The following is a 27,119-nucleotide window of genomic DNA, read 5'->3' on the forward strand; positions in this document are numbered from 1 at the left end:
AGTTTTCGCTTCGCCCTTTCACTTGTGTCTTGGAATCAGTGGAATTGTTATTTTTCCAGCTTGTTTTCAACCTTTACAGCTGTTCATTTCATTTTGCCGGTAGTGCTTATACCTTTCGGAATCAGACTTTTTTCTACCTGTATTTACGTACCCTTTCAGAAGCTGTGAGGGGCTTAAAGTCTGTGGTATGATCCGACCCGCGGGTTTGATCTCGGCTGGAATTAAGATATCCATCTCTTAATCACAGGATCCCGGGTCCCCGACTTCGAGGCGGGCGCTCTAATTAAGCCACAAAAGTGATCTGTTTCGATGTGAAAGCGTTTATTTATTTATTTGACTTGTTAAACGGCATCGTCGAATCAAGAATGTTTCACTTATACGAAAGAGGCACAGTACCCATAATAAATATAATATATATATATATATATATATATATATATATATATATATATATATATATATATATATATATATATAGGGCAAATGATTATATGTTCCCAGTGGATTGATCAGTAATATCATGGAGGAATATACATATATAGATATAACCATATATACCTCCATGGTAATATCTTTACTCCCAGATGATATGAATAGTCGATAAGTCAGAAGTGTTTAGCACTGACTCCTGTACGCGGCACATAACGTTTTTCAGACTTCGGCATCAGTAAATTAATCAGTTTAACGAATTAAATTTAATTTTAACATTCCACATGGTGGTTAAAATGCTAGAGAAAGAAACAAAGATGTCAACTGTTTAAACCGTAACATTCTTGGAGCTTATGCGAACATTGTTAGTTGGATAATCGCGGTCATTTTCACGTGACCGCTTATGCGGTAATAGTGAGGCTCTAGATTAGGGTGTCATGCGGTTGGAAATGGCTACACTTTTATAATAAATGGACTTGTTAACCTTAACGATAGGCTAAGATCAGTTTTTAGAGTATATGCTATCAGCGTATAATGATGCAAAATATTTGATGAATATCTCTGAAACATTTTTTTTTAAATGTCAGAAATATGTGTCAATGGGAAGGAGGAACTATGATTGCCGAACTGTAGGCTGTCACGTGATACACTCTTCAGTCAAAATGGCTGCGGAAATCAAACCCTCGAGTTCAGGCAGACAAGGGAACATAAGAAAACCCGTTCTGCTGAACAAACTTGAGGGTATCAACGACGAAGTGAACGCCGCTGTAATTATCCCCCGAGAGGATGGTGTCATCACCGTCTCTGATGATAAGTAAGTCGAGATTTGACTGTTGTAAATCAACTGTCAAGTTGTGAAGTTGTGCGTCCCCCGGCCCACTTTTGTTATGGCTGTCATTGATATTTGTTCTGCGCTGCGCTACACGGTATAACTTGGCATTGTGTCGTAAGACATGTAATAATGTTAAAAGATCACAGGTATTTTGATAAATTGGGTACAAGCTACATAGCCTGATGCGGCTTATATTTACTGATGCGCGGAGACCACTGCCTTCTTTGTGAACTAGACCTTACACAGTATTAAAAGTTCACATACAATTTCTTGGCGAGAAACTACCCTTCTGACACTGAGCAAATATCACTTGCAGGCAGTCTTCATTTGTCATTAAGATTAGGGACTTGGGTGTTCACTTCGAATGAAACATGGAAATATGAGAACGAGATTTTGGATATACATGTAGGTAACTACCAAAATACAACATTGTATTTTATTTATTTATTTGATTGGTGTTTTACGCCATACTCAAGAATATTTCACTTACACGACGGCGGCCAGCATTATGGTGGGTGGAAACCGGGCATAGCCCGGGGGAAACCCACGACCATCCGCAGGTCGCTGGCAGACCTTCCTACTTACGGTCGGAGAGGAAGCCAGCATGAGCTGAACTTGAACTCAAAGCGACCGCATTGGTGAGAGACTCTTGGGTCATTACGTACAACATTGTAAAGACTTAAATAAATACAATGTACCCACATGTTTAGACTTAGTATTAACCCCACCTGTGAGTCTAATGTGTAAAACAACCTTGCTGGCCCAACTGCTTTCTTTCCCCATCACCCAAACCTCTTCTCACATACCCTCAAAATGTAACTACAGTAAGGCTTGAAGGGTAAAGCAGGGTCATTTTACATTTGCAACAATGGGGAAAAATTAGTCTACTGACACCACTGACAGTTTGGTGATCCGAGATTACTCTGACATTAGGCTTGGCAAAATTTTGTTTAGCCAATGATGGCCCCAAACCAAAGTTAGAGTGCGCTCTATTTCAAAACCCGATGCAGTTGCCATGGCAGGTTGTCACAGCGTTTGTAACAAAAATACCCCTCAAATATGTCTCCATGGTCTTTGCCATGCATGTTTGCACATGCACATGTTGCTTACCTTTTCATCTGTCAGTTTATTCCAAGGACAATGTTGATTTGTTATTTGCTAGACCGCGTGGTCCCTCGATTTCTTGGTAATGCTCAAACCAACCTGCTATTCTGAGAACCTTGACGTACTTGACAATGGCAGGTAACTACATGAGGCTTTCTAATGGAACACACTCTGACATTGGATTTTGGCCATGTCCTTGTCTGAACCAAATTTTACCAAATCAAATGTCAGAACAATCTCAGACTAACAGGTTGCAAAAACTTATGTCAAAGTAAGAGGTCGCTGGCAAATCTCGGCAAACTCATTCAGTCTTTCATTCATTCATATGCCTGGAGTTATCAATAAAAAGCTGTCACTGGCAGAAACTCAACACATCCCTGCACCTCTCTGTCCATTAGTAGCTGTTCTGGTTGACTCACTCTTCTCTCCTAAATTGATGTTCTGGTGTGTTTTTTTCTTTCAGAACTGTGCGTGTTTGGTTGAGGAGGGACACAGGCCAATACTGGCCCAGTATCTGTCACTCATTACCATGTAAGTTCTCATAATCCTCAGATTTATTTGTAATACATGTTTTCTCTTTGAACAGGGCGTAAGGTTCAGCTGTAAGTCCCTAAAAATCTGTAAACATCATCTTGCTGTACAGTGTGTACACATCCTTCATACATATATAATTTTTCTACATTCGTTTTCTTCATATTTCCCTGCCTCAGCTGCAGCCACATCACTGGCGTACAATGAACAGACCCGCAGGACATTTGTTGGTTTGGACAATGGAACTATATCTGTGAGTATAGTACAATATTTGTACAAATTATCTATGTATGCATGGTTATTTTTGTAAACCATGAGGACATGTGTCCCCAATTTGAAATCTGCTTGTGCATGGCGTATGGATTTGTGCATGTCCGTGTTGAGGGGGTGGGTTAGTAGGCAGTCTTAGCCAAGTGGTCAAGAGGGAGGGAGGGTGTTGACGGGGTGGGTCAGTAGGCAATCATAACTGAGGGGTTAAGATTGAGCGAGGGTGTTGAGGGGGTGGGTCAATAGGCAGTCATAGCCAGGAGGTCAAGATGGAAGGAAGGTGTTGAGCGGGTAGGTCAGTAGGCAATCATAGCTGAGGGGTTAAGATTGAGCGAGGGTGTTGAAGGGGTGGGTCAATAGGCAGTCATAGCCAGGAGGTCAAGATGGAAGGAAGGTGTTGAGCGGGTGGGTCAGTAGGCAGTCATAGCTGAGGGGTTATGATGGAGGGTGTTGAGCGGGTGGGTCAGTAGGCAGTCATAGCCAAGGGGTTAAGATGGAAGGAAGGTGTTGAGGGGGTAGGTCAGTAGGCAGTCATAGCCAAGGGGTCAAGATCCCTGATTTTCAGGTGTAAGGAAACAGAAGGGTTCGAAATGAACGGTGCATGGTTGCACATATGTATTCACCTTTTCTCTCACAATAATACTGACCGTCGTTGTTTAAGAGAAATATTCTTGAGCAGGGTGAAAACACCAATCAGATAAATGCATATATGTATTTATGCATTGCACCTAAAGTGTTTCCCTGTGCAGCCATTTCTCAATCTTGGTGCACAGCTAGACTCACAAAACTGTGATGTCACATGTATGACTTGCCGGCCTAGGATAGCAAACCGTTGAAATTCCTCTGCCTTCATTAACTTTATCTCAGGGTCTTGGTGACAGAAACTGGTCAATAACACCTGTAAGGGTGTTTTAAGGCAAATACATGTATGTATGGTTTCATTTTTTTTTTCTAGAATTTTTCCCACATATAAAATAGTTTTAAAACATGACATTTTATTGTTGCCTGTAGTGACCCAGAGGGCATGAGTCACGTCACACCCAGAATCCCTGGCTGTCTGTAGTGACCCAGAGGGCATGAGTCACGTCACATCCAGAATCCCTGGCTGTCTGTAGTGACCCAGAGGGCATGAGTCACGTCACATCCAGAATCCCTGGCTGTCTGTAGTGACCCAGAGGGCATGAGTCACGTCACACCCAGAATCCCTGGCTGTCTGTAGTGACCCAGAGGGCATGAGTCACGTCACATCCAGAATCCCTGGCTGTCTGTAGTGACCCAGAGGGTATGAGTCACGTCACACCCAGAATCCCTGGCTGTCTGTAGTGACCCAGAGGGTATGAGTCACGTCACACCCAGAATCCCTGGCTGTCTGTAGTGACCCAGAGGGCATGAGTCACGTCACACCCAGAATCCGCGGTAGTCTGTAGTGACCCAAAGGGTATGAGTCACGTCACACCCAGAATCCCTGGCTGTCTGTAGTGACCCAGAGGGCATGAGTCACGTCACACCCAGAATCCCTGGCTGTCTGTAGTGACCCAGAGGGCATGAGTCACGTCACACCCAGAATCCGCGGTAGTCTGTAGTGACCCAGAGGGTATGAGTCACGTCACATCCAGAATCCCTGGCTGTCTGTAGTGACCCAGAGGGTATGAGTCACGTCACACCCAGAATCCGCGGTAGTCTGTAGTGACCCAGAGGGTATGAGTCACGTCACACCCAGAATCCGCGATAGTCTGTAGTGACCCAGAGGGCATGAGTCACGTCACACCCAGAATCCCTGGCTGTCTGTAGTGACCCAGAGGGCATGAGTCACGTCACACCCAGAATCCGCGGTAGTCTGTAGTGACCCAGAGGGTATGAGTCACGTCACATCCAGAATCCCTGGCTGTCTGTAGTGACCCAGAGGGTATGAGTCACGTCACACCCAGAATCCGCGGTAGTCTGTAGTGACCCAGAGGGTATGAGTCACGTCACACCCAGAATCCCTGGCTGTCTGTAGTGACCCAGAGGGCATGAGTCACGTCACACCCAGAATCCAAGGCTGTCTGTAGTGACCCAGAGGGTATGAGTCACGTCACACCCAGAATCCGCGGTAGTCTGTAGTGACCCAGAGGGTATGAATCACGTCACACCCAGAATCCGCGATAGTCTGTAGTGACCCAGAGGGTATGAGTCACGTCACACCCAGAATCCGCGGTAGCCTGTAGTGACCCAGAGGGTATGAGTCACGTCACACCCAGAATCCGCGGTAGTCTGTAGTGACCCAGAGGGCATGAGTCACGTCACATCCAGAATCCCTGGCTGTCTGTAGTGACCCAGAGGGTATGAGTCACGTCACATCCAGAATCCCTGGCTGTCTGTAGTGACCCAGAGGGTATGAGTGACACCCAGAATCCAGGGCTGTTTGTAGTGACCCAGAGGGTATGAGTGACGTCACACCCAGAATCCGCAGCTGTCTGTAGTGACCCAGAGGGCATGAGTCACGTCACACCCAGAATTCGCGATAGTCTGTAGTGACCCAGAGGGTATGAGTCACGTCACACCCAGAATCCGCGGTAGCCTGTAGTGACCCAGAGGGTATGAGTCACATCACACCCAGAATCCGCAGCTGTCTGTAGTGACCCAGAGGGTATGAGTCACGTCACACCCAGAATCCGCGATAGTCTGTAGTGACCCAGAGGGTATGAGTCACGTCACACCCAGAATCCGCGGTAGCCTGTAGTAACCCAGAGGGTATGAGTCACATCACACCCAGAATCCGCAGCTGTCTGTAGTGACCCAGAGGGTATGAGTCACGTCACATCCAGAATCCCTGGCTGTCTGTAGTGACCCAGAGGGCATGAGTCACGTCACACCCAGAATCCCTGGCTGTCTGTAGTGACCCAGAGGGTATGAGTCACGTCACACCCAGAATCCGCGATAGTCTGTAGTGACCCAGAGGGTATGAGTCACGTCACATCCAGAATCCCTGGCTGTCTGTAGTGACCCAGAGGGCATGAGTCACGTCACCCAGAATCCCTGGCTGTCTGTAGTGACCCAGAGGGTATGAGTCACGTCACATCCAGAATCCCTGGCTGTCTGTAGTGACCCAGAGGGTATGAGTCACGTCACATCCAGAATCCCTGGCTGTCTGTAGTGACCCAGAGGGTATGAGTCACGTCACATCCAGAATCCCTGGCTGTCTGTAGTGACCCAGAGGGCATGAGTCACGTCACATCCAGAATCCCTGGCTGTCTGTAGTGACCCAGAGGGCATGAGTCACGTCACATCCAGAATCCCTGGCTGCCTGTAGTGACCCAGAGGGCATGAGTCACGTCACATCCAGAATCCCTGGCTGTCTGTAGTGACCCAGAGGGTATGAGTCACGTCACATCCAGAATCCCTGGCTGTCTGTAGTGACCCAGAGGGTATGAGTCACGTCACATCCAGAATCCACGGTAGTCTATAGTGACCCAGAGGGCATGAGTCACGTCACGTCCAGAATCCCTGGCTGTCTGTAGTGACCCAGAGGGTATGAGTGACACCCAGAATGTCTGTAGTGACCCAGAGGGCATGAGTCACGTCACATCCAGAATCCCTGGCTGTCTGTAGTGACCCAGAGGGTATGAGTCACGTCACACCCAGAATCCGCGGTAGTCTGTAGTGACCCAGAGGGTATGAGTCACGTCACACCCAGAATCCGCGATAGTCTGTAGTGACCCAGAGGGTATGAGTGACGTCACACCCAGAATCTACGGCTGTCTGTAGTGACCCAGAGGGTATGAGTCACGTCACACCCAGAATCCCTGGCTGTCTGTAGTGACCCAGAGGGTATGAGTGACGTCACACCCAGAATCCCTGGCTGTCTGTAGTGACCCAAAGGGTATGAGTCACGTCACACCCAGAATCCGCGATAGTCTGTAGTGACCCAGAGGGCATGAGTCACGTCACATCCAGAATCCCTGGCTGTCTGTAGTGACCCAGAGGGTATGAGTCACGTCACACCCAGAATCCGCAGCTGTCTGTAGTGACCCAGAGGGTATGAGTCACGTCACACCCAAAATCCACGGTAGTCTGTAGTGACGCAGAGGGTATGAGTCACGTCACACCCAGAATCCACGGCTGTCTGTAGTGACCCAGAGGGTATGAATCACGTCACACCCAGAATCCCTGGCTGTCAGTAGTGACCCAGAGGGTATGAGTCACGTCACATCCAGAATCCCTGGCTGTCTGTAGTGACCCAGAGGGTATGAGTCACGTCACATCCAGAATCCACGGTTGTCTGTAGTGACCCAGAGGGTATGAGTCACGTCACACCCAGAATCCGCGATAGTCTGTAGTGACCCAGAGGGTATGAGTCACGTCACACCCAGAATCCACGGTAGTCTGTAGTGACCCAGAGGGTATGAGTCATGTCACACCCAGAATCCACAGTAGTCTGTAGTGACCCAGAGGGTATGAGTCACATCACACCCAGAATCCATGGTAGTCTGTAGTGACCGAGAGGGTATGAGTCACGTCACACCCAGAATCCGCAATAGTCTGTAGTGACCCAGAGGGTATGAGTCATGTCACACCCAGAATCCGCGGTAGTCTGTAGTGACCCAGAGGGTATGAGTGACGTCACACCCAGAACCCACGGTAGTCTGTAGTGACCCAGAGGGTATGAGTGACGTCACACCCAGAATCCGCAATAGTCTGTAGTGACCCAGAGGGTATGAGTCACGTCACACCCAGAATCCACGGTAGTCTGTAGTGACCGAGAGGGTATGAGTCATGTCACACCCAGAATCCACAGTAGTCTGTAGTGACCCAGAGGGTATGAGTCACATCACGCCCAGAATCCACGGTAGTCTGTAGTGACCCAGAGGGTATGAGTCACGTCACACCCAGAATCCACGGTAGTCTGTAGTGACCCAGAGGGTATGAGTCACGTCACACCCAGAATCCGCGATAGTCTGTAGTGACCCAGAGGGTATGAGTGACGTCACACCCAGAATCCACGGTAGTCTGTAGTGACCCAGAGAGTGTAAGTCACATCACATCTGTACATTTTGTTTGAAATATTTCATTTCAATGTATATGCATTTTGAATGAATGGATGAACAGTCTGTGTATAACCAATAAGTGATGAGACATCACTGGTCCCCAATGTGGTGGGAAAAAGCCTTTCAGGTGGACTTACACAAAGTTTGTGGCTTCTGTCAGTTCCGACTCACACTTACACACTTTGCTGGTGAAAATTGATATGTCTCGTGTGGAAAAGCTTGCCAGATACTTGCCAAAGTGTGATGGTTTATGCTTAGTGATATTGTTCATCAAGATTAATCCATTTTCCCATTTAATACTCTGATGAAGTAACAACACAAGCTTACTAGTTCATCACCCAACTTTTTAGGACGTTTAAATAATAATATATTGTATTAATATTACGCTCACCAATGTGGTCGCTGTGAGTTCAAGTCCAGCTCATGCTGGCTTCCTCTCCGGACGTACGTGGGAAGGTCTGGCAGCAACCTGCGGATGGTCGTGGGTTTCCGCCGGGCTCTACCCAATTTTCACCCACCATAATGCTGGCCGCCGTCGTATAAGTGAAATATTCTTGAGTACGGCATAAAACACCAATCAAATAAATAATAAATATTAATATTACTAAATGTTACCTTTTTAGGAATACTTGTTGGCCGATGACTACAACAGAATCACACACACCAGAGATTACCTAGGTAAGATATTCAAGGTTCTAAACACATTATACTTTAATAAGGTGCTGTATTTCACGGAAAGTTTGGTATGTGTACTTGTGCTCATAAAAGCACTTTCAGAAGCACAAAGCAGCAAATGATACCTTTAAAGCCAAGACTTAAGTTTTTCTGATCAGAAATGAAATCAAATTTCAGAAAAGCCTTTGAAGGGACCTTACAAGGAAGGTTCGCTTCAGAAAGGATAAAGTGAAATGCGTCTCGTGAAGAATGCTAAATTTGAGGTGAAATACAGTTAGTGTAAAGGTAGTCAGGTATGCAAAGGAAGGTGTATGTCATGAGAATCTGTATGTCATGAGAATCTGTATGTCATGAGAAGCTGTATGTCATGAGAAGCTGTATGTCATGAGAACCTGTATGTCACGAGAAGCTGAGAAAGTTACAGATTTGCTTGTGAGACCTCAGTAGAGTTCTTGGCACAAGAACCTGAGTAGACTAGACTGGACTGCTTTAAAAAAGAGTTACTTCTGTCAACTCCAGGGCCATGACGTGTACAGTTTAACATTAGAGTTAAGCGATAAGATTTGTATGAATGGAATTCTGGAATGTTGTCAGCAGATTGCATTGTATTAAAACAACTGTTTAAAGTGACATAGGGGTGGTGACAGTGGGGTGGTGACAGTGGGTTGGAGGCAGTGGGTTGGAGGCAGTTGGGTGGTGGCAGTGGGGTGGTGACAGTGGGGTGGTGGCAGTGAGGTGGTGACAGTGGGGTGGTGGCAGTGGGGTGAAGGTAGTGGGGTGATGGAAGTGGGGTGGTGACAGTGGGGTGGTGGCAGTGGGGTGGTGACAGTGAGGTGGTGACAGTGGGGTGGTGGCAGTGGGGTGGAGGCAGTGGGGTGATGACAGTGGGGTGGTGGCAGTGGGGTGGTGACAGTGGGGTGGTGGCAGTGGGGTGGTGGCAGTGAGGTCGAGGCAGTGGGGTGATGGCAGTGGGGTGGTGGCAGTGGGGTGGAGGCAGTGGGGGTGGTGGCAGTGGGGTGGTGACAGTGGGGTGGTGGCAGTGGGGTGGTAACAGTGGGGGTGGTGACAGTGGGATGGTGACAGTGGGGGTGGTGGCAGTGGGGTGGTGACAGTGGGATAGGGGGAGTGTTCACAGGATTGTACAGAACAGGTGACAAAACCAATAACCACGCTCAAAGTTCAGTGAGCAACGAAATGTTAGCTCTAGTACCATCTCTACATATCTTCTACCAGAATGCATGTGACAGGTGACAAAACCAATAACCACGCTCAAAGTTCAGTGAGCAACAAAATGTTAGCTCTAGTACCATCTCTACATATCTTCTACCAGAATGCATGTTTCACGTATGTATAGGGTCTGCAAGATTATGTTGTGTCAAAACAGGCAGATTTGGTTTAGATGATGGACCGGTAACCAATAGACCTACATTGATAAGTGTGTAGATCTTTCAAAACATCACTGAATGACAAATATGCGACTAGTTTAAAGTATACATATATGCGTTTTAGAAGCAAATTTACAAATATAAGTTCAACACTTCACTGCTACGACTTAGGTTCAGCTTTACAGGTTTGCGCTTGTTGTAGTAAGAAAATCCATTTTCACGCAATTTGCTTTTATCACAACTTGTGATCTCACCAGTCTAAGACAATAGCCTTCATTATATGGAAATTTGGGAGGAGGAAGTAGCAAACTATAACTATTGAGTATTCAGATATAAACGGCTGAGTTGTGTTGATATCATGGCTAATCTCAGCCTTTCACACAGCACAGTCTCTGACATTTCAACATAGTTTAGGAGAAGCGTCAATCACAGCAGAGACCCAGTCCGACCACCTGATGTTTTGGCAGTTGTTTTGAATTCTACTAACTGTAAATGCAGTCTCACTAAATTACTATACAAACATGTAGATTTCACTGGGCACGTGGCCATATGTAAATTAATGGACCTCCATCCGCTAATCTAGATATGGCGTAAGATTTCACAATTGTGACTATTGCTAGGGGCAGGTCAGTGAAAATAGATGCATCTAATTGGCCAGTGTTGAAATCAGTAAGCTGTCAGTTAGACATTTACATGCATGTGACTCTGATGTCTCAGTCCAGTGCATGGCAGTCGACTGTCACATCAGTGTGAGAACGAGGTATGAAAACATGGTGTATCTAGTTTCGGAACCTTGGACAAAATGTGTTTTCTGTGTTAAACTGAAGGCAGATGGACTAGTGGGTGTATAATCACCCCTCTCTCAGTCCAGGCCTGGGCAGTTACATGTACCCCATGTGGTGAGGGCCAGCAGCCATACTGTCATTGGGGATTACTGCACAGCTGGGGGCTGATCACTCTCCCCTGTCATCTCCTCCGGCAACTCAAATGGGCTAATCTCTACATCATATACAGTACTTTCATGTTTAAATTTTTTTTTTGTTTTTTAGCTGGTTTTAAAAGTATTTGTCTGTTTTTGTTTAGTTTAGCATAAAGACATTTTCAATCGTGTAAGCTCTGTTCTCTCCATTTGGGTAGAAATACTTCCAAAGTTAATCCTTAAGCATTGATTGGTTGATCCTTTGTTACACAGCTCACCAGGGTCGTGTGGCCAGCGTGAGATTCTCGCTGAACTTTGAGTGGGTGCTCAGTTGTAGCAGAGATAAGTACTTCCAGTGGCACTGTTCAGAGACAGGACGACGATTGGGGGGATACCAGACATCAGCCTGGTGTCTCTGTTTAGAGTATCCTTTTTTAAGTTTTGGATGGCTCAGTGTTAATAATTCAGGAAATTCTGTTTGAGTTTCTGACTTAAGATAAAGTAAAATGACAGAAAAATTTCAACTAAAAAATTACATACTATAAATTTAACTACTAAACTCCTTTTTTCAGTGGAGTTTATGCATATAATTATTATGTAAATGATGCTAAGAATGATTTGTTAGTGTCATTAAACATACAAGTTTCATAAAACTTTGCAAATGGTTTCTCTTCACCCCATAGTTTTATCAGAATGCTCCAAAATATTTTATTGCAGGAGTGGTTGAAAAGGTTGAAGAATTAAGGCACGTGTGCTTTTGCTGATGTTTTGAAAGTGGCACATCCGCGCATTCTCATCATTTTAGGAAAGGTCTAATAATTCCTGTAACACATCTACTATCTACTTGTATGCTCAAAGCTGATGATATGTAACTACACATGTACCTTAAAATTGTTGAATAACCCCATAAAAGAAGTAAGTCAGAAGTTCCAAAACTTGGTTATATACACAGATTGTGGTAGATCCAAAGTTAATGACTGTTGTATTATTGATTGGCATGTGCGATGTATTATCATGAAGTGGACATACTAAATAGGCATGCAGATGGACAGGCTTCTTGGTACAGGTGCACAGCCAAATTATCTTTTTAATATAATTTCACCTGCTGAATGATATGGTATGTATATTAGTGTTTTATAAATCCTTAACAAAATATCTTTCTAGATTTGATGAGAAATCCAGCTATGCTTTTGTAGGAGATTACTCTGGCCAAATTTACGTGCTGAAAGTGAAAAGCTCAAATTGTGAACTGATAACAACGCTCAAAGGTCATTCAGGTAAATTTTGTCTCTCAGTTAAAGAGTTTTCATTAAAGACTTTTATGAGAGAAATATTTGTGTTTAATGGCATTAAAATGATGTTAATGACATAACTACGAGGTTTATGTAAATGAGAGTTTAGAAATTTGTTTAATGCAAAGAGTTACTTTTGTGGCACTTCATGTGTTTACTGAATTTTTATGTCATGTCGCTGTTGATGTTATATTCAAGTGCTTTTAAGAGTACACCAATTGCATTCATGTACATGTGTGAAATTTAACAATTTAAGAAATTGAAATTTTAAAAATGCAATTGTAGCTAATTCTTGATAACATTACTCGTTTAGATTTGTAAATGTTTGAAATGGCACAGTGATGTTTGTTCTTCTACATTACACAACTCTCTGATGAATATTTTCACAGGTAGTGTGAGAAGTCTAGCATGGGACATGGATAGAAGCTTGTTGTTTTCTGGTAGTTTTGACCAGTCCATTATTGTCTGGGACATTGGAGGTCGGCAAGGGACAGCCTTTGAACTTCAAGGTCACCAGTAAGTCTTTAGACTCACATAATAAATCTGTCACCAGGCCATCATTGGTTTTGAAGATGTGTACAGCAGCAGACAGACAAATAATTCTCAACAAGATACTTCCAGCATGCTTATATACCTACATTTTTCATTTTTTTCATAAAATTCCCTGGAATTGGCCTGCCTAACAAACTGTACTTTAGAAGAGTAATTACCTTTAGCTGATAATAAATCATGTAAAACCGTAAGACCAACTTCTTCTGGCTAAGGGGTAGGAGGCGACCAAGGTGGTTAGAGTGCCAGCATAAGGCAATGAACTAGGAGCCTTTCACCAAGGCGGTCACAGCTCACTGCTCTGCCTCTCCGGCCATACGTGGGAAAGTCTGCCAGTAACCTGCTGATGGTCGTGGGATTCCCCCCGGCTCTACCCAGTTTCCTCCCTCCATAATGCTGCCTGTGGTCGTATCAATGAAGTATTCTTGAGTGCACCAGATAACATTACGAGAATCTTAGATTCAGGTAATGTTTGACGAAAAATGAGCCATGCATTATACTTCAGTGAATTAAATAAATAAATATTAAAATATTTCAGTGACAAAGTACAAGCTCTTGCCTACTGCTCTGCCTCAAAGCAGCTGCTGTCTGCCGGTGATGACACAGTCCTCGTTATCTGGAATATGGACGCCAAAAGATCCGAGGTAAGCAGAATTTTGTCATGCTTTCAAAACAGAATAAATTGGGTCAAAGGTATTAAATATTCGGCTTTCAGTTTCTCTCACAGACTTGGAAACAAAAGCAAATCACATAAGTTGTATAGAATCTTTTGTACAATAAAACTGGTCACATGTCAATTCACAGTGTTAATATCTTCATCACATGTTACATTTGTGGTTTAAATGTCTTTGTCAGGCATGTTACATTTACAGTTTAAATGTCTTTGTCAAGCTTGTTACATTTGTGGTGTAAATGGCATTTGTTACACATGTTACATTTACGGTTTATAAGTCTTCTAACATTTTCCAGACTCCTGATTGGGCGGAGAGTGATGCCTGTGAAAAATGTTCAGCACCATTCTTCTGGAACTTGAAAATGATGTGGGATCAAAAAGTTATTGGAAACCGACAAGTAAGGGCTGTGTGTGTATTCATGTACCTGCTAAATACATGTAGGGGCTTTCTCAAATTACAGTTAAAATATTTTTACCTCAATTTCTTCTCTTTCATTATTCATAAATATATTTTGTTTAAGCTCTTTAGATGACGTTTGAAAACCAGCAAAGTTCAGTTTGGATTCTGATTCTGGCTGGTTTCCATGTTATACTTTCTTCAAATGTTATCCAATTTTAACATAATATTGAAGCACATTCATTTTGTAACCACTGACGTCAGCTGACTTGTTATAAGTATTATGCATCATAAAACAACAATGAAATAAAATAAATAAGTAAGTAAGTCTTATGTATGAGCTTACTTGAGATTTAACACCAGTGTCCACATCACGTTGTTTTCTGTGGACCACATGGCACAATGGATTCTGATGTCCACATCATAATGGTTTCCAGTGTCCACATCACAATGGTGCTGGTGTCCACCTCACAATGGTTTCTGGTGTCCACACCACAATGGTTTCTGATGTCCACATCATAATGGTTTCCAGTGTCCACATCACAATGGTTCTGGTGTCCACCTCACAATGGTTTCTGGTGTCCGCACCACATCACAGTGGTTTCCGGTGTCCACACTAGAATGTTTTGCCTGTGTACTTGCAGCATCACTGTAGAAAGTGTGGCCGGGCAGTGTGTAGTAAGTGCAGCATGAACAAATCCACCCTGCCACCCCTGGGGTACGAGTATGATGTCAGGGTCTGTGATGACTGTCACACACAGATTACGGACGATGAGTAAGTAGTATTAGACATCATAGTCAATGGAAATGTCCTTTTTATCCCATGCAGAAGCCAGGAATGTTAAGTTGGATCCGCCTGCCTGTCATGCTTTCCTATCCATCCAACAGCTACACCATAAATTGTCTGATTTTGATTAAATTTTGGGAAACCTTCTGATGAAGTATGAAAGTCAGCATTCACTCTCACATTAGTTTTACATACTCTGCTTACTAGGGGATATATATTCTCTGAATTTGCTTGGTTTGTTGACTTTAAGAGAAGTGAGGGCGTATGTGCCACTCTCTATGCTGAAAGCCATGTGACGAACACTGGTTTGTTTAGGCATAGCCTCACCACTGATGTTCCGGTGCAAATGTACTTATTTAATCATTAATTTGATTCGTGTTTTACGCCGTGCTCAAGAATATTTCACGTACATGGATACATGTACGCCAGCATTACAGTGGGAGGAGACTGGGAAGAGCCCGGGGTGAAACCCACAACCATCCGCAGGTTGCCGCCATACTGATGTATAATCAGCAGTTTAGATAAAGAGAATGCATGTGCATCAAATTCACTTTATGAAGATGATAGTTTTTCTGACAGGAAATTAATCAAATGGCCCAAACACCTCAAAAGTAGCAATATAAGTTGGATGAGTCAGTCAGAATCAAGCAAAATGTGTTATGGGGAAAATGCTAAACTTAATGTGAAATATAGTATTAATTTAGATATTTGTGAAAAAAAAGGTTTTCAAAAAATGTTAGGCGTTAAGATCTGGTAGGGAACTTAGGTTTTGTGTGTCTCTCTGTTTCAGTAAAGCTCCATTAGCGACATTCCATGACACGCGACATTGTGTGACCTATATGCATCTTGATCCCACAAAAAAGCGCCTTCTGACAGTTGGGAAGGACAGACTTGTTAAGGTCAGTTTGACCAGGTCAAGGTTCAAATCTTCATCACTGTTAATATGCCCATTTAAGGAAAAGTCCACACATGTTAAAACATTACTGTGTGTATGCGCAAAATGGACAAATTGTACATAACATGGTCGTACGAAGAGGCCATTTTTTTTATATCTGACCAAAAAAAAAAGCTCAAAATAAGATGACATGAAAGGGAAAAAAAAAGACCCTTTACGATGTGTTTATTTTAACTGATATGATAATGAAAATGTGCGTTTGGGTATTGTTTATTTCTCCGTCATTTCCTCATTTTCAAGTATCGAATTTGGAGTGATGTTAAATAAACTTCAGCATTTTGTTTATTTTAACAGAAATAGTGGGACTGAAAAGGGTGTGCGTGTGTTATTAAACACATATAAAATCTTTTCTGGACTTATGATTTTATATAACCTTATAAGCTTATAATTTATGATAATCTTATAAGCTTATAATTTATGATAATCTTATAAGCTTATAATTTATGATAATCTGAAGACATAAACAAGAGCACAGAACTCGCCAGAATATTCCTTTGCTCTCATCAAGGCAGGATAAAAATCAAACTGAGATGTGCAATTCAGCATTCTGATTATCTGGACCTTTCCAGGTTTTTAACTGAACAAGAATTGCACAAAGTCCTATAATTGTTTTCTTTGATTTATATCAAACAAAAGCTCCAAACTGCCTGGTTTCCTAAATCACCAAGTCTTACTGTGCGCTCTAATGTCTGTACAGGAGTAATACTTGTGTTGCTTAAAATATATAAATAAGGCATAATTAGGTAAATAAATAAATTCAACCCACTTTAAGTAAAAACATTTGAATGGATTAGTCAAAATGAATTAATGAGCCACAAGATTCGAAGTGTAAATTTGTGTGCAGCCTGTATTAGATTGTCTCCCTTTAAAACATTTGCCGTTGCTTGCCAGAAATCAAAATGAAAGATAAACATAGGATAAAGAAATATTTCAGAATTTAATGTGATAAAACTTTGAGGGATGTTGTTCATGATCCGAGAATGTATGACCCCGTATATTTCAATATCCAATCACTGATTGACCAGATAGCTAATCAAACTCTGTGTCTTTCCTTTCAGATTTGGGACATGAGTAGCGTGTTACACTGATGCCTCCGGCGATGGGAGACTGCCGTTATTATGTGCAAAGACCTGTGTAGGGTCAAGTTGTGTTCCTCAACTTCTCTGTTTATCTATGACATGTTTCTGTAAACACATTTTACGCCAAAGGAGATAAATCTAGGTATTCACAACAGTTTTTTTTATTTATTTTCCTTGTATGTAATTTTGATGTGGTATTAAATAAAACTGCTAGTTTAGGGGTAAACATATTTCTGTTTATATACTTGTGTTCCTTCATCAACGGTCAGAATTGAAGACAGCTGCAGTAGTTGTTCTAAAGATGCAGGAACTTACAACTGGATGTGTGTCAAAATCAAAAGGATTTTTGTATCCTCACAAATTATGGAAAGTTATACACAATCATAGTTTTCAGCATTTAGTTTGTACAATGTATGGTAGGATGGTCACACCAAAAACAGAACATAAGTATACCATTTTCAGCTGGCAATTATTATATTTGTTGACATTTTGCAGTCTGTTGTACAGAAAAATGGAGTATTTGGCTGTGAAAACAGAAGTATTTATCTGCATAAACGTGCCTGGTTTAGAGTTAATCTGCGAGAACACACATAAAATAATGCGCCATTTTTTTTTTTAACAGAATGTTAGGCAACACCAGTTTAACTTTGTCTTTTACTGGCAGGCCGACTCAAAGACCTTTTTATTTTGTTTGATCTCCATGTTTTTTATGGATTTCCTGCTTTTCAAGGCTTTCTGATCATATAAATATGTCTTCACCAGATAAATTTCTCACACAATAGACCATTTTGGGGGTTTTATTTTTGTTTTCATACCTTCTGACAACATTGATTTATTCTGCCCGTAAAACAACAATTAAACTTGGTCTGGCCTGAAGAACCAATGAAATGCAGTGTATATAAATTAATATTTATCCATGTACTTTTTAAATTTGTGGTTATTTGGCAACCAGAATTGCTTCCCTTGAAGGTAGGATAATCCTGTTGTGGCGCGCTGGTGTCATTACTTCAGAAATATTTCCATTGTGAAAATCTAAACGTCTGAATTATTATTGTAATTCTTCAGTAGAATTGGATTTTATAAAACACAAAATTAGCTAAACTTCTGTTTTTTGCTTGTTTTGAAAAACCCAAACAATTGTGTTAAAATGCAAATAAAGTTGCCCAGTCATGCAGTGTCAATGGGTAATGGCCTACCTGCTGTAAGGGGCATTACCCTGCTTTCGTAGATGTTGTCACAGTAAACCAGGTATTTAATGCAAAAATAATTTCTTGCTGGCGAATCATTACGTTCAAATGAAACTCAAGTTTTCTTCAGCTCGACAAATACCCAAGGTTTTATTAGGTCAAACTAGTAAAACGTACATGTATGTGTCCAGAATTTATTTGTTGTATATACTACCGAAACAAAGAGAAAGTGTAGCGAGATATGTGTAGTTAACATGTGATATAGATGAAGTAGAGAAATTTAACACTTCTTTGGGTGGAAAATTTCATGAAAACTGCTACACCTGTTGCTGATCCAGTTTGTTGTGTTCATGTTAAATATTATTGATGATGTAATTTTGAGTGTTTCTTATTTGTTCTTTTCTTTTCAAATGCATGTCTGTGTAGAAAGTAGCTTGAGTTTTAGCTGTTGTGATTTAAGTATACCTATCTTATACCTTCCGTCTCTCTGTTAAAAAGTTTTTTTCAACAATAGTTTCAAATGTAGGGGTACATGTTTCTCTGTATGATGCATTTCTGCATGAAGCAACAAAGGGAGATGACTGTGCTTTTAAAGATGTCATAATTGAAGAAAATGGCAAGCAATGTCATAGGCCTACTTGATGCCTTCAATTTTTAATCAGTGTTGAGATTTGTCATTCAGTTTATGTGATTTGTCATTCAGTTTATGTGATTTGACTTTCAGTTTATGTGATTTGACTTTCAGTTTATGTGATTTGAGCATGAAAGCAAGAAGTCAAATAACACAAATGTCAATCTGTCCGTGGAAAGTTATACTCTACATATATATGCACAGGATGTAGAGACTTTTTCGGAAGTTCCGTAAGATTTTGTTGTATATCAGAGTTTCAGTTTTGCAGTTGGTATGGTGGATTTTGTTTCATTGCATGTTGTTTTCACATTTAAACTTTGATTAGGTTTGGTTAACTCTGTTTGAATTCTCGCACTCATACAAATACATCTACATGAATATTAATAAGTTGTTGATATTTTGTTTGCTGAAATTAGCTGTAATCTGTCCAAACAGGAAACAGGAGAAGGTCATGTAAATTCTGAATCAACTGAATACATAGTACAAGGGAATATTTTCAGTCAAAGTACCAATCTCCAGTCAATGAAGGTAGGAAAAGTTAAATGCATGCAGGATGCTATTTTATAAAATTACTTTCTCTTTCAGAACTTAAATGCTTAAAGGGTTATAAATACCAGATATAATGAAACTAAAACAGCAAATTTGCACTGCAATAGCTGAGACACCCTGTAAAAAGTTGGTGTTGTCTTACACGCAGGTGCACATTAAGTGAATGACCCATGCATCTTAGGATGCCAAAAGTTTGACCGACTGACCGAATGACAGACAAAGCTGCTTAAGTGCAGTGAAAAAATTGTAATGCACAGTGCAGTCCAGTACATGTATATTATGTGATTAAATCGTTAAATCACAAGTGCTTTATGCTAATGATCTGGTGGATTACATCAGGTATGCCATAGCCCAGACCATGTGATAAAAGTTGAACTATATATATATATATATATATAAATGTGATAATGTTAAAATCATCCGTATTTCAAAGCTGAAGTTACCTGACTGTATGTGTAGTGAATCAAATGATTGATAACAATGTTTGCATCTTTACAAACATATATCTGACAGTCATGTACAATTTTGCTATGACCACGCTGGGATCTGCTTGTCCTGTAGATGAATTTTCATTCCTATTGCTCTTGGAATTAAAATATCGAAATTCATGTAAAATGTTTGTACATTGTTTCTTGAAATGTTGATTGTACTAAAGCATATACGGTGTACAAATAGCCACATGTTTTTTGTTTTCACTATGATTCAAGGATAGTACAGAGACACTGAATTTTTGTACAACACAACTGAATCCATGCGGTTTTCTTCACCCTTGCCATTTGTTATCAAGGAGATCACGTGGTCTCTAGCTTCTGAGATCACGTGGTCTCTAGCTTCTGAGATCACATGGTCTCTAGCTTCTGAGATCACGTGGTCTCTAGCTTCTGATCCATTTTACAGAATTGCATGTGTTTAATTTTCATGTAGCTTTTGTCAAAATTTTCAGAATCAGTTTTGGGCATGGCAAATGTAAATTGTCCGGGCATATTAAATACTCAGTCCCTTGTATGTCCCATTATATATTCTTCTATACCTGTTGTGGATGTATGATTTGTGTAGTGTAGGTCTTGGGGTCATTGGGTGGGCCAAGCCCTTGTTGGTATAGAGGGAGCCTAGCTATTAGGGCAGTACAGTGGGTCTATTATGGCTGTGGTGTGGGCCTAGCCCTTAGGTTTAGAGCAGAATACTGGTTGTAAACTTTTGAACCCATGCTCAGTATGTTTTTTTTTAAATAAACACTTCCAGAAGTTAGTGTGATGTGCACTCTATGTGTGCAGAGTTATGGCGGTCGAAAAAAAATTTTACTTTTCATTTTTTTTTTATTTATTTTAATGGTTCACAGATTTTTGCAGAGCTCAAAAGTAGCACAGTAGTGTCCTCTTTCTTTTTATTTGCATTACATTTAGGTGTAATTGAGACTGTTGTAATTAGTGTTTTGTAATACTAAGGTTACTTCCCTTTTCAAGGATTTACCTCCCTTGACAGTACAGCCATCTGCCTTATTTCAGGACTGAAGCATATAGGACTATTGAAAATGTAGCCGTTTGCTTAATTGTCAGTTTTCCAAGGCACAGAAGCAAATTGCAGTGATTCCTTCAGAAAAAACGCAGGCAGATTGGTCACTGTCAATCTCTGTGGTTGCTCAAATTCCATCACACTGCGTAGTTATACCGGTACTTCCAAACGTTAACAGAACTGACACCTACCACCAAGGGAGCTAAATCCTTGAAAAGGGAAGCAACATATGTATGACAAAAACAGAAAACACCTTGAATTAACATTCATGACATTTGTACATTTTTGACTGATAATACTGAAGATTTATTGAGTTGGATAATGATGTTCTGAGTGGGTGTAAAAGATGTCCACAACAATATTTGTTGTTGTTGTTGGTTTTTTTTTTTGATTTGTTGCATTGCTGTGTTTTTGCTTTTTGTTTTTGATATTGAGCTTGTCCCAATCTGGATATGTAATTGTTACTTTTATAATTGTTTTTTATGCATATGACTATATAAAGGGATCAGAAATGAAATTGATTTGGGTGTATTACATAGTACTTGTTTTCCATATTTCACCTAAAATTTAGAATTTTTCAAGCGACAAATTACCCTTGATTCTGATTAATTCATCCCTAATTAGGTGACTTAAGAGTAATTTGTAAAGTTTGATTACTTTTTTGTGAGAAAAACTTAAGTGTTGGTATGAGAAGCATCAGTATAAGGCCTTTTGTGATGTTCTAAAAGTTTGTGAAGTTTGATTCATTTCTTATCCGATAAAGCAGAAGTGTTTGTATCAAAAATATCATTTTTAAGGCCTTTGTCACCGTCTGTCACCTGCATTTTTGCAGGCAAGATATATGTACAGTATGTCTGAACTTATAGATAGTAACTGTAATGCACCATCCACTGTACTATATCCCAACTGTATCCCACCATCCACTGTACTATATCCCAACTGTATCCCACCCTCCACTGTACTATATCCCAACATGAAATGTAGGCTCACATATGCATGTGTAATATCCCTACCTGGTGGAGAATAGTTTACAGCCTCATGTATGAAATGCAGAATGTGACTTAGCTGTGTGTGGAGCGGCCTGTGCATGGTTGTAGCTATCTTCCAAGCTTTGTCCAGCTTCCTCCCACTATAATGCTGGTCGCCATTGTATAAGTGAAATGTTCTTGAGTACGGCGTAAAACACCTGTCAAATAAATAAAGTAACCCGTCTGAAATATAGAATGTTGTACTACTGGACACCCTAATGTGTGCAGGAAAGGTCTTTGGGAACTTGTTAAAAGGCTTGTAGTGTCAAGGACAAAATTGTTAAATAATTGTAAATGATTGTTATGTGACACGCATCGCATGCACGGTAGGCTGCTGTTTGTAAGAGTGGAATATTCATTATTATTGTTGTATTAAATATGAACTGATATACAGGGTGTCTCACAAGTCCTGCACCATCCTGATTTTCCTCCTTATTTTTCCCTGTTGCATATTTAATATTGATTTAAAATTTTTTTCCCCCTCTTTCAGAGTTAATTATGGCTAATAAACTAACAGTACAAGAAAGAGTTGAATTGGTTTTTATGTTTGGAAGAGATGGGGCCATACACTGCTCTGTAGCCCAATATTCAAGCTCAACCTGAATGGTGCGCGACTTCTGGAACACCCTGTATAATGCTATTTCTGAGTCACCAGACAAGTGACTGTGTAAAAAACAAAATCTGACTTCGGTCAATCCCACATCTTATTAAATGTATCGATCCTTCGGGAAAAATACAAACTAAGAATATATGGAATTTTATGTTTGTTCTTTATGTTAAAATTTGATTGTGGTATTTTTGGCTCGTGTATCATTATCCTGTGAAAATTTATCCTGCATCCATCCTGTCATGCTGTCTTTCCCTGGACACGAGATTGCATTCGCGAATGCTCCTCCGTTAATTCTTCAGAGAATGGGAGATCACAAATGTGGAGTGTTTCTGCAGACTCAGCACAATTCCTGTACAAATGTAACATGTCCCATTTGTAACGCATCACACTAGGATATATAGCTGGGGTGGATTGACAGTGTAGTAGAATCGCAGTTGTCAAATCATGGAAACACCATAACGTAAAGCCCTGACCTTTGCCCCAAATTATTGACAAACCAGAAAAGATTTCTAGCATTAATAATAATGATAATAATAATAATAATAATAATAATAATAATGCTTTATTTCAGACAGAATAATATGACCATATTAATGTTAGGACTCCACAAACAATTGCATGAGCATCACCAAACAGCTGGAGTGAGACAATCCACAAATTGTCTGTCCAAGTGTGGAACCTGCATCATGTATCATTGGCTGTTGATGGTCAGTGACATACAACACAGTAAAAGCCAGCAGGTACAACATATGCTACACAGGTCTGTCCAAGGCTGGATTTGAACCTGTGTCTTGTATTATTGGCTGCTGATGGTCTACACAGGAATAGATAGCAGGTACAACATATGCTGCACAGGTCTGTCCAAGGCTGGATTTGAACCTGTGTCTTGTATTATTGGCTGCTGATGGTCTACACAGGAATGGATAACAGATACAACGTATGCTACACAGGTCTATCCAAGGCTGGATTTGAACCTGTGTCTTGTATTACTGGCCGCTGATGGTCAACACAGGAAGAGACAGCAGGTACAACATATGCTACACAGGTCTCTCCATGGCTGGATTTGAACCTCTGTCTTGTATTATTGGCTGCTGATGGTCTACACAGGAAGAGACAGCAGGTACAGCATCTGCTATACAGGTCTCTCCATGGCTGGATTTGAACCCGTGTCTTGTATTATTGGCCGCTGATGGTCAACACAGGAAGAGACAGCAGGTACAACATATGCTACACAGGTCTGTCCAAGGCTGGATTTGAACCTGTGTCTTGTATTACTGGCCGCTGATGGTCAACACAGGAAGAGACAGCAGGTACAACATATGCTACACAGGTCTGTCCAAGGCTGGATTTGAACCTGTGTCTTGTATTATTGGCTACAGATGGTCTACACAGGAATAGATAGCAGGTACAACATATGCTACACAGGTCTGTCCATGGCTGGATTTGAACCTGTGTCTTGTATTATTGGCTGCTGATGGTCAACACAGGAAGAGACAGCAGGTACAACATATGCTACACAGGTCTGTCCAAGGCTGGATTTGAACCTGTGTCTTTTATTATTGGCTGCTGATGGTCTACACAGGAATAGATAGCAGGTACAACATATGCTGCACAGGTCTGTCCAAGGCTGGATTTGAACCTGTGTCTTGTATTATTGGCTGCTGATGGTCTACACAGGAATGGATAACAGATACAACGTATGCTACACAGGTCTATCCAAGGCTGGATTTGAACCTGTGTCTTGTATTACTGGCCGCTGATGGTCAACACAGGAAGAGACAGCAGGTACAACATATGCTACACAGGTCTCTCCATGGCTGGATTTGAACCTCTGTCTTGTATTATTGGCTGCTGATGGTCTACACAGGAAGAGACAGCAGGTACAGCATCTGCTATACAGGTCTCTCCATGGCTGGATTTGAACCCGTGTCTTGTATTATTGGCTGCTGATGGTCAACACAGGAAGAGACAGCAGGTACAACATATGCTACACAGGTCTGTCCAAGGCTGGATTTGAACCTGTGTCTTGTATTACTGGCCGCTGATGGTCAACACAGGAATAGACAGCAGGTACAACATATGCTACACAGGTCTGTCCAAGGCTGGATTTGAACCTGTGTCTTGTATTATTGGCTACTGATGGTCTACACAGGAATAGATAACAGGTACAACATATGCTACACAGGTCTGTCCATGGCTGGATTTGAACCTGTGTCTTGTATTATTGGCTACAGATGGTCTACACAGGAATAGATAGCAGGTACAACATATGCTACACAGGTCTGTCCATGGCTGGATTTGAACCTGTGTCTTGTATTATTGGCTGCTGATGGTCAACACAGGAAGAGACAGCAGGTACAACATATGCTACACAGGTCTGTCCAAGGCTGGATTTGAACCTGTGTCTTTTATTATTGGCTGCTGATGGTCTACACAGGAAGAGACAGCAGGTACAACATATGCTACACAGGTCTGTCCAAGGCTGGATTTGAACCTGTGTCTTGTATTACTGGCCGCTGATGGTCAACACAGGAAGAGACAGCAGGTACAACATATGCTACACAGGTCTGTCCAAGGCTGGATTTGAACCTGTGTCTTGTATTACTGGCTGCTGATGGTCTACACAGGAATAGGTAACAGGTACAACATATGCTACACAGGTCTGTCCAAGGCTGGATTTGAACCTGTGTCTTGTATTACTGGCTGCTGATGGTCTACATGGGAATAGATAGCAGGTACAACATATGCTACACAGGTCTGTTCAAGGCTGGATTTGAACCTGTGTCTTGTATTATTGGCTGCTGATGGTCTACACAGGAATAGATAGCAGGTACAACATATGCTACACAGGTCTGTCCATGGCTGGATTTGAACCTGTGTCTTGTATTATTGGCTGCTGATGGTCTACACAGGAATAGATAGCAAGTACAGCAAATGCTACACAGGTCTGTCCAAGGCTGGATTTGAACCTGTGTCTTGTATTATTGGCTGCTGATGGTCAACACAGGAAGAGACAGCAGGTACAACATATGCTACACAGGTCTGTCTAAGGCTGGATTTGAACCTATGCCTTGTACTACTGGCTGCTGATGGTCAACACAGGAAGAGACAGCAGGTACAACATATGCTACACAGGACTGTCCAAGGCTGGATTTGAACCTGTGTCTTGTATTATTGGCTGCTGATGGTCAACACAGGAAGAGACAGCAGGTACAACATATGCTACACAGGTCTGTCCAAGGCTGGATTTGAACCTGTGTCTTGTATTATTGGCTGCTGATGGTCTACACGGGAATAGATAGCAGGTACAGCATCTGCTATACAGGTCTGTCCAAGGCTGGATTTGAACCTATGCCTTGCATTACTGGCTGCTGATGGTCTACACAGGAATAGATAGCAGGTACAGCATGTACGCTATACATGTTGTGACTGGTAAGGCACGCGTACATAAAACTGAGACCCACTTAGCTGTGTCACTTAGTTCTGCAGCGTTCTCAGACGTCCAGACATCTAGGGCTGTGGGTGGGGGATATTTGAGAGAGTCCGAATAATCAAAGTGTCAAAATAAGAAGAATTATGGTAAGTGTTGTACTAACAGAAGTATAAGCAAAATCAGTGTAATGTCCCAGGGGTTTCAGTAATAGACAGGGTCAAGCCAACTTTGTTCTAGAAACTATCAATTTTGAACCCCTAAAAACCATTCATTAATGTTATTAGTGTTTCATGCCGTATATTCAAGAATATTTCACTTACATGACGGTACTCAGCATTATGGAGCGAGGAAACCGGGGAGTGCCTGGAACAAATACCTGATCATCTGCAGGTTGCTGACAGACCTTCCCTCCTTGCACAAGCATGAGCAACAGTTTTGGTGAGAGGATCCTGGGTAATTGTTCTGGGGTTTAAAATCAAGTTACAAGACAAGATTTTTTTTGTATTTTTTTTTTTTGTATTTGTATATTTTTGTGCCTATAATATTTATTTATTTATTTGATTGTTGTTTTACGCCGTACTCAAGAATATTTCACAGCATTATGGTGGGGGAAACCGGGCAGAGTCCGGGGGTAACCCACGACCATCCGCAGATTGCTGACAGACCTTCCCACGTACAGGTGCTAATGATAATATGCTAATGATGTATATAAGTAAATGGACAAAAACCTTTGTGCGAGGCCTGGCCTTGTACAAACATCCTATCCATCAACACGTATATACTGATCAACACTACAAAATTCTAACATACAGGAAGGTGAAAAAATAACCTACTTGGTAATCACAAGGTATGTTCTCTTCTATTAATGTGGGAGCAATCAACTAGCTGAGAAATACCCAGTACATTAGGCACTGTCTATAATCCAATATCTGAGGCGGACAGTTTGAAGACTAGAGTCTATTAGACTGGACATTTATAAAGTAGCATTAGAAACAAAGGTTGAAAAAGAATTTGTATTTTCTGACATCACTTCCTGCATGATCACCATGACCCCAGTGACATCGGATTGTTCAAGATTTGTGTACAAATTTTGCTGGTGGTGCTAGTATGTGCACTAAATGTACTGATTTACTGTCAGTAGCAATGTCCATGTCAGGGTTTTGTTCGGAACCCTATACACCATATGACCAAAGATTAACAGAGGCTACTAAACAAACTGAGCTACAGAGACATAAACGTTAACAGAGGATTCTGTATTTTTCATTCAA

The 27,119-nt window shown here is 41.5% G+C and overlaps 1 protein-coding gene across 2 annotated transcripts; it reads left to right on the forward strand.

Moving 5' to 3' along the window:
- The first annotated feature begins 1,091 nt into the window (after nt 1-1,091).
- Nucleotides 1,092-22,599, forward strand: LOC135479020 (WD repeat and FYVE domain-containing protein 2-like). 2 transcript variants are annotated; one of them, XR_010445811.1, is made up of 12 exons: nt 1,092-1,243; nt 2,829-2,896; nt 3,076-3,149; nt 8,814-8,868; nt 11,443-11,593; nt 12,334-12,446; nt 12,851-12,977; nt 13,549-13,654; nt 13,980-14,081; nt 14,725-14,855; nt 15,663-15,766; nt 16,881-22,599. XR_010445811.1 is itself a non-coding variant. In XM_064758722.1 (12 exons), the coding sequence occupies exons 1-12, from the start codon at nt 1,092-1,094 to the stop codon at nt 16,908-16,910; spliced, it is 1,218 nt and encodes a 405-aa protein (XP_064614792.1). In that variant the 3' UTR covers nt 16,911-22,599. The 2 variants fall into 2 exon arrangements, 1 of the variants encoding a protein (XP_064614792.1); XM_064758722.1 differs by having other exon boundaries at nt 15,658-15,766.
- The last annotated feature ends 4,520 nt before the right edge of the window (nt 22,600-27,119 follow it).

This window comes from Liolophura sinensis, chromosome 12 (genome assembly GCF_032854445.1).
Source record: "Liolophura sinensis isolate JHLJ2023 chromosome 12, CUHK_Ljap_v2, whole genome shotgun sequence".
NCBI classification, from domain to species: Eukaryota; Metazoa; Mollusca; class Polyplacophora; order Chitonida; family Chitonidae; genus Liolophura; species Liolophura sinensis.

What these genes read in the sequence shown, in the direction of transcription:
- LOC135479020 (XM_064758722.1), top strand. Translation starts at nt 1,092, where the DNA reads ATGGCTGCGGAAATCAAACCCTCGAGTTCAGGCAGACAAGGGAACATA. An exon ending in AACGCTCAAAGGTCATTCAG is followed by an intron (nt 12,447 to 12,850) that starts GTAAATTTTGTC and finishes ATATTTTCACAG; the next exon opens with GTAGTGTGAGAAGTCTAGCA. An exon ending in TGGACGCCAAAAGATCCGAG is followed by an intron (nt 13,655 to 13,979) that starts GTAAGCAGAATT and finishes AACATTTTCCAG; the next exon opens with ACTCCTGATTGGGCGGAGAG.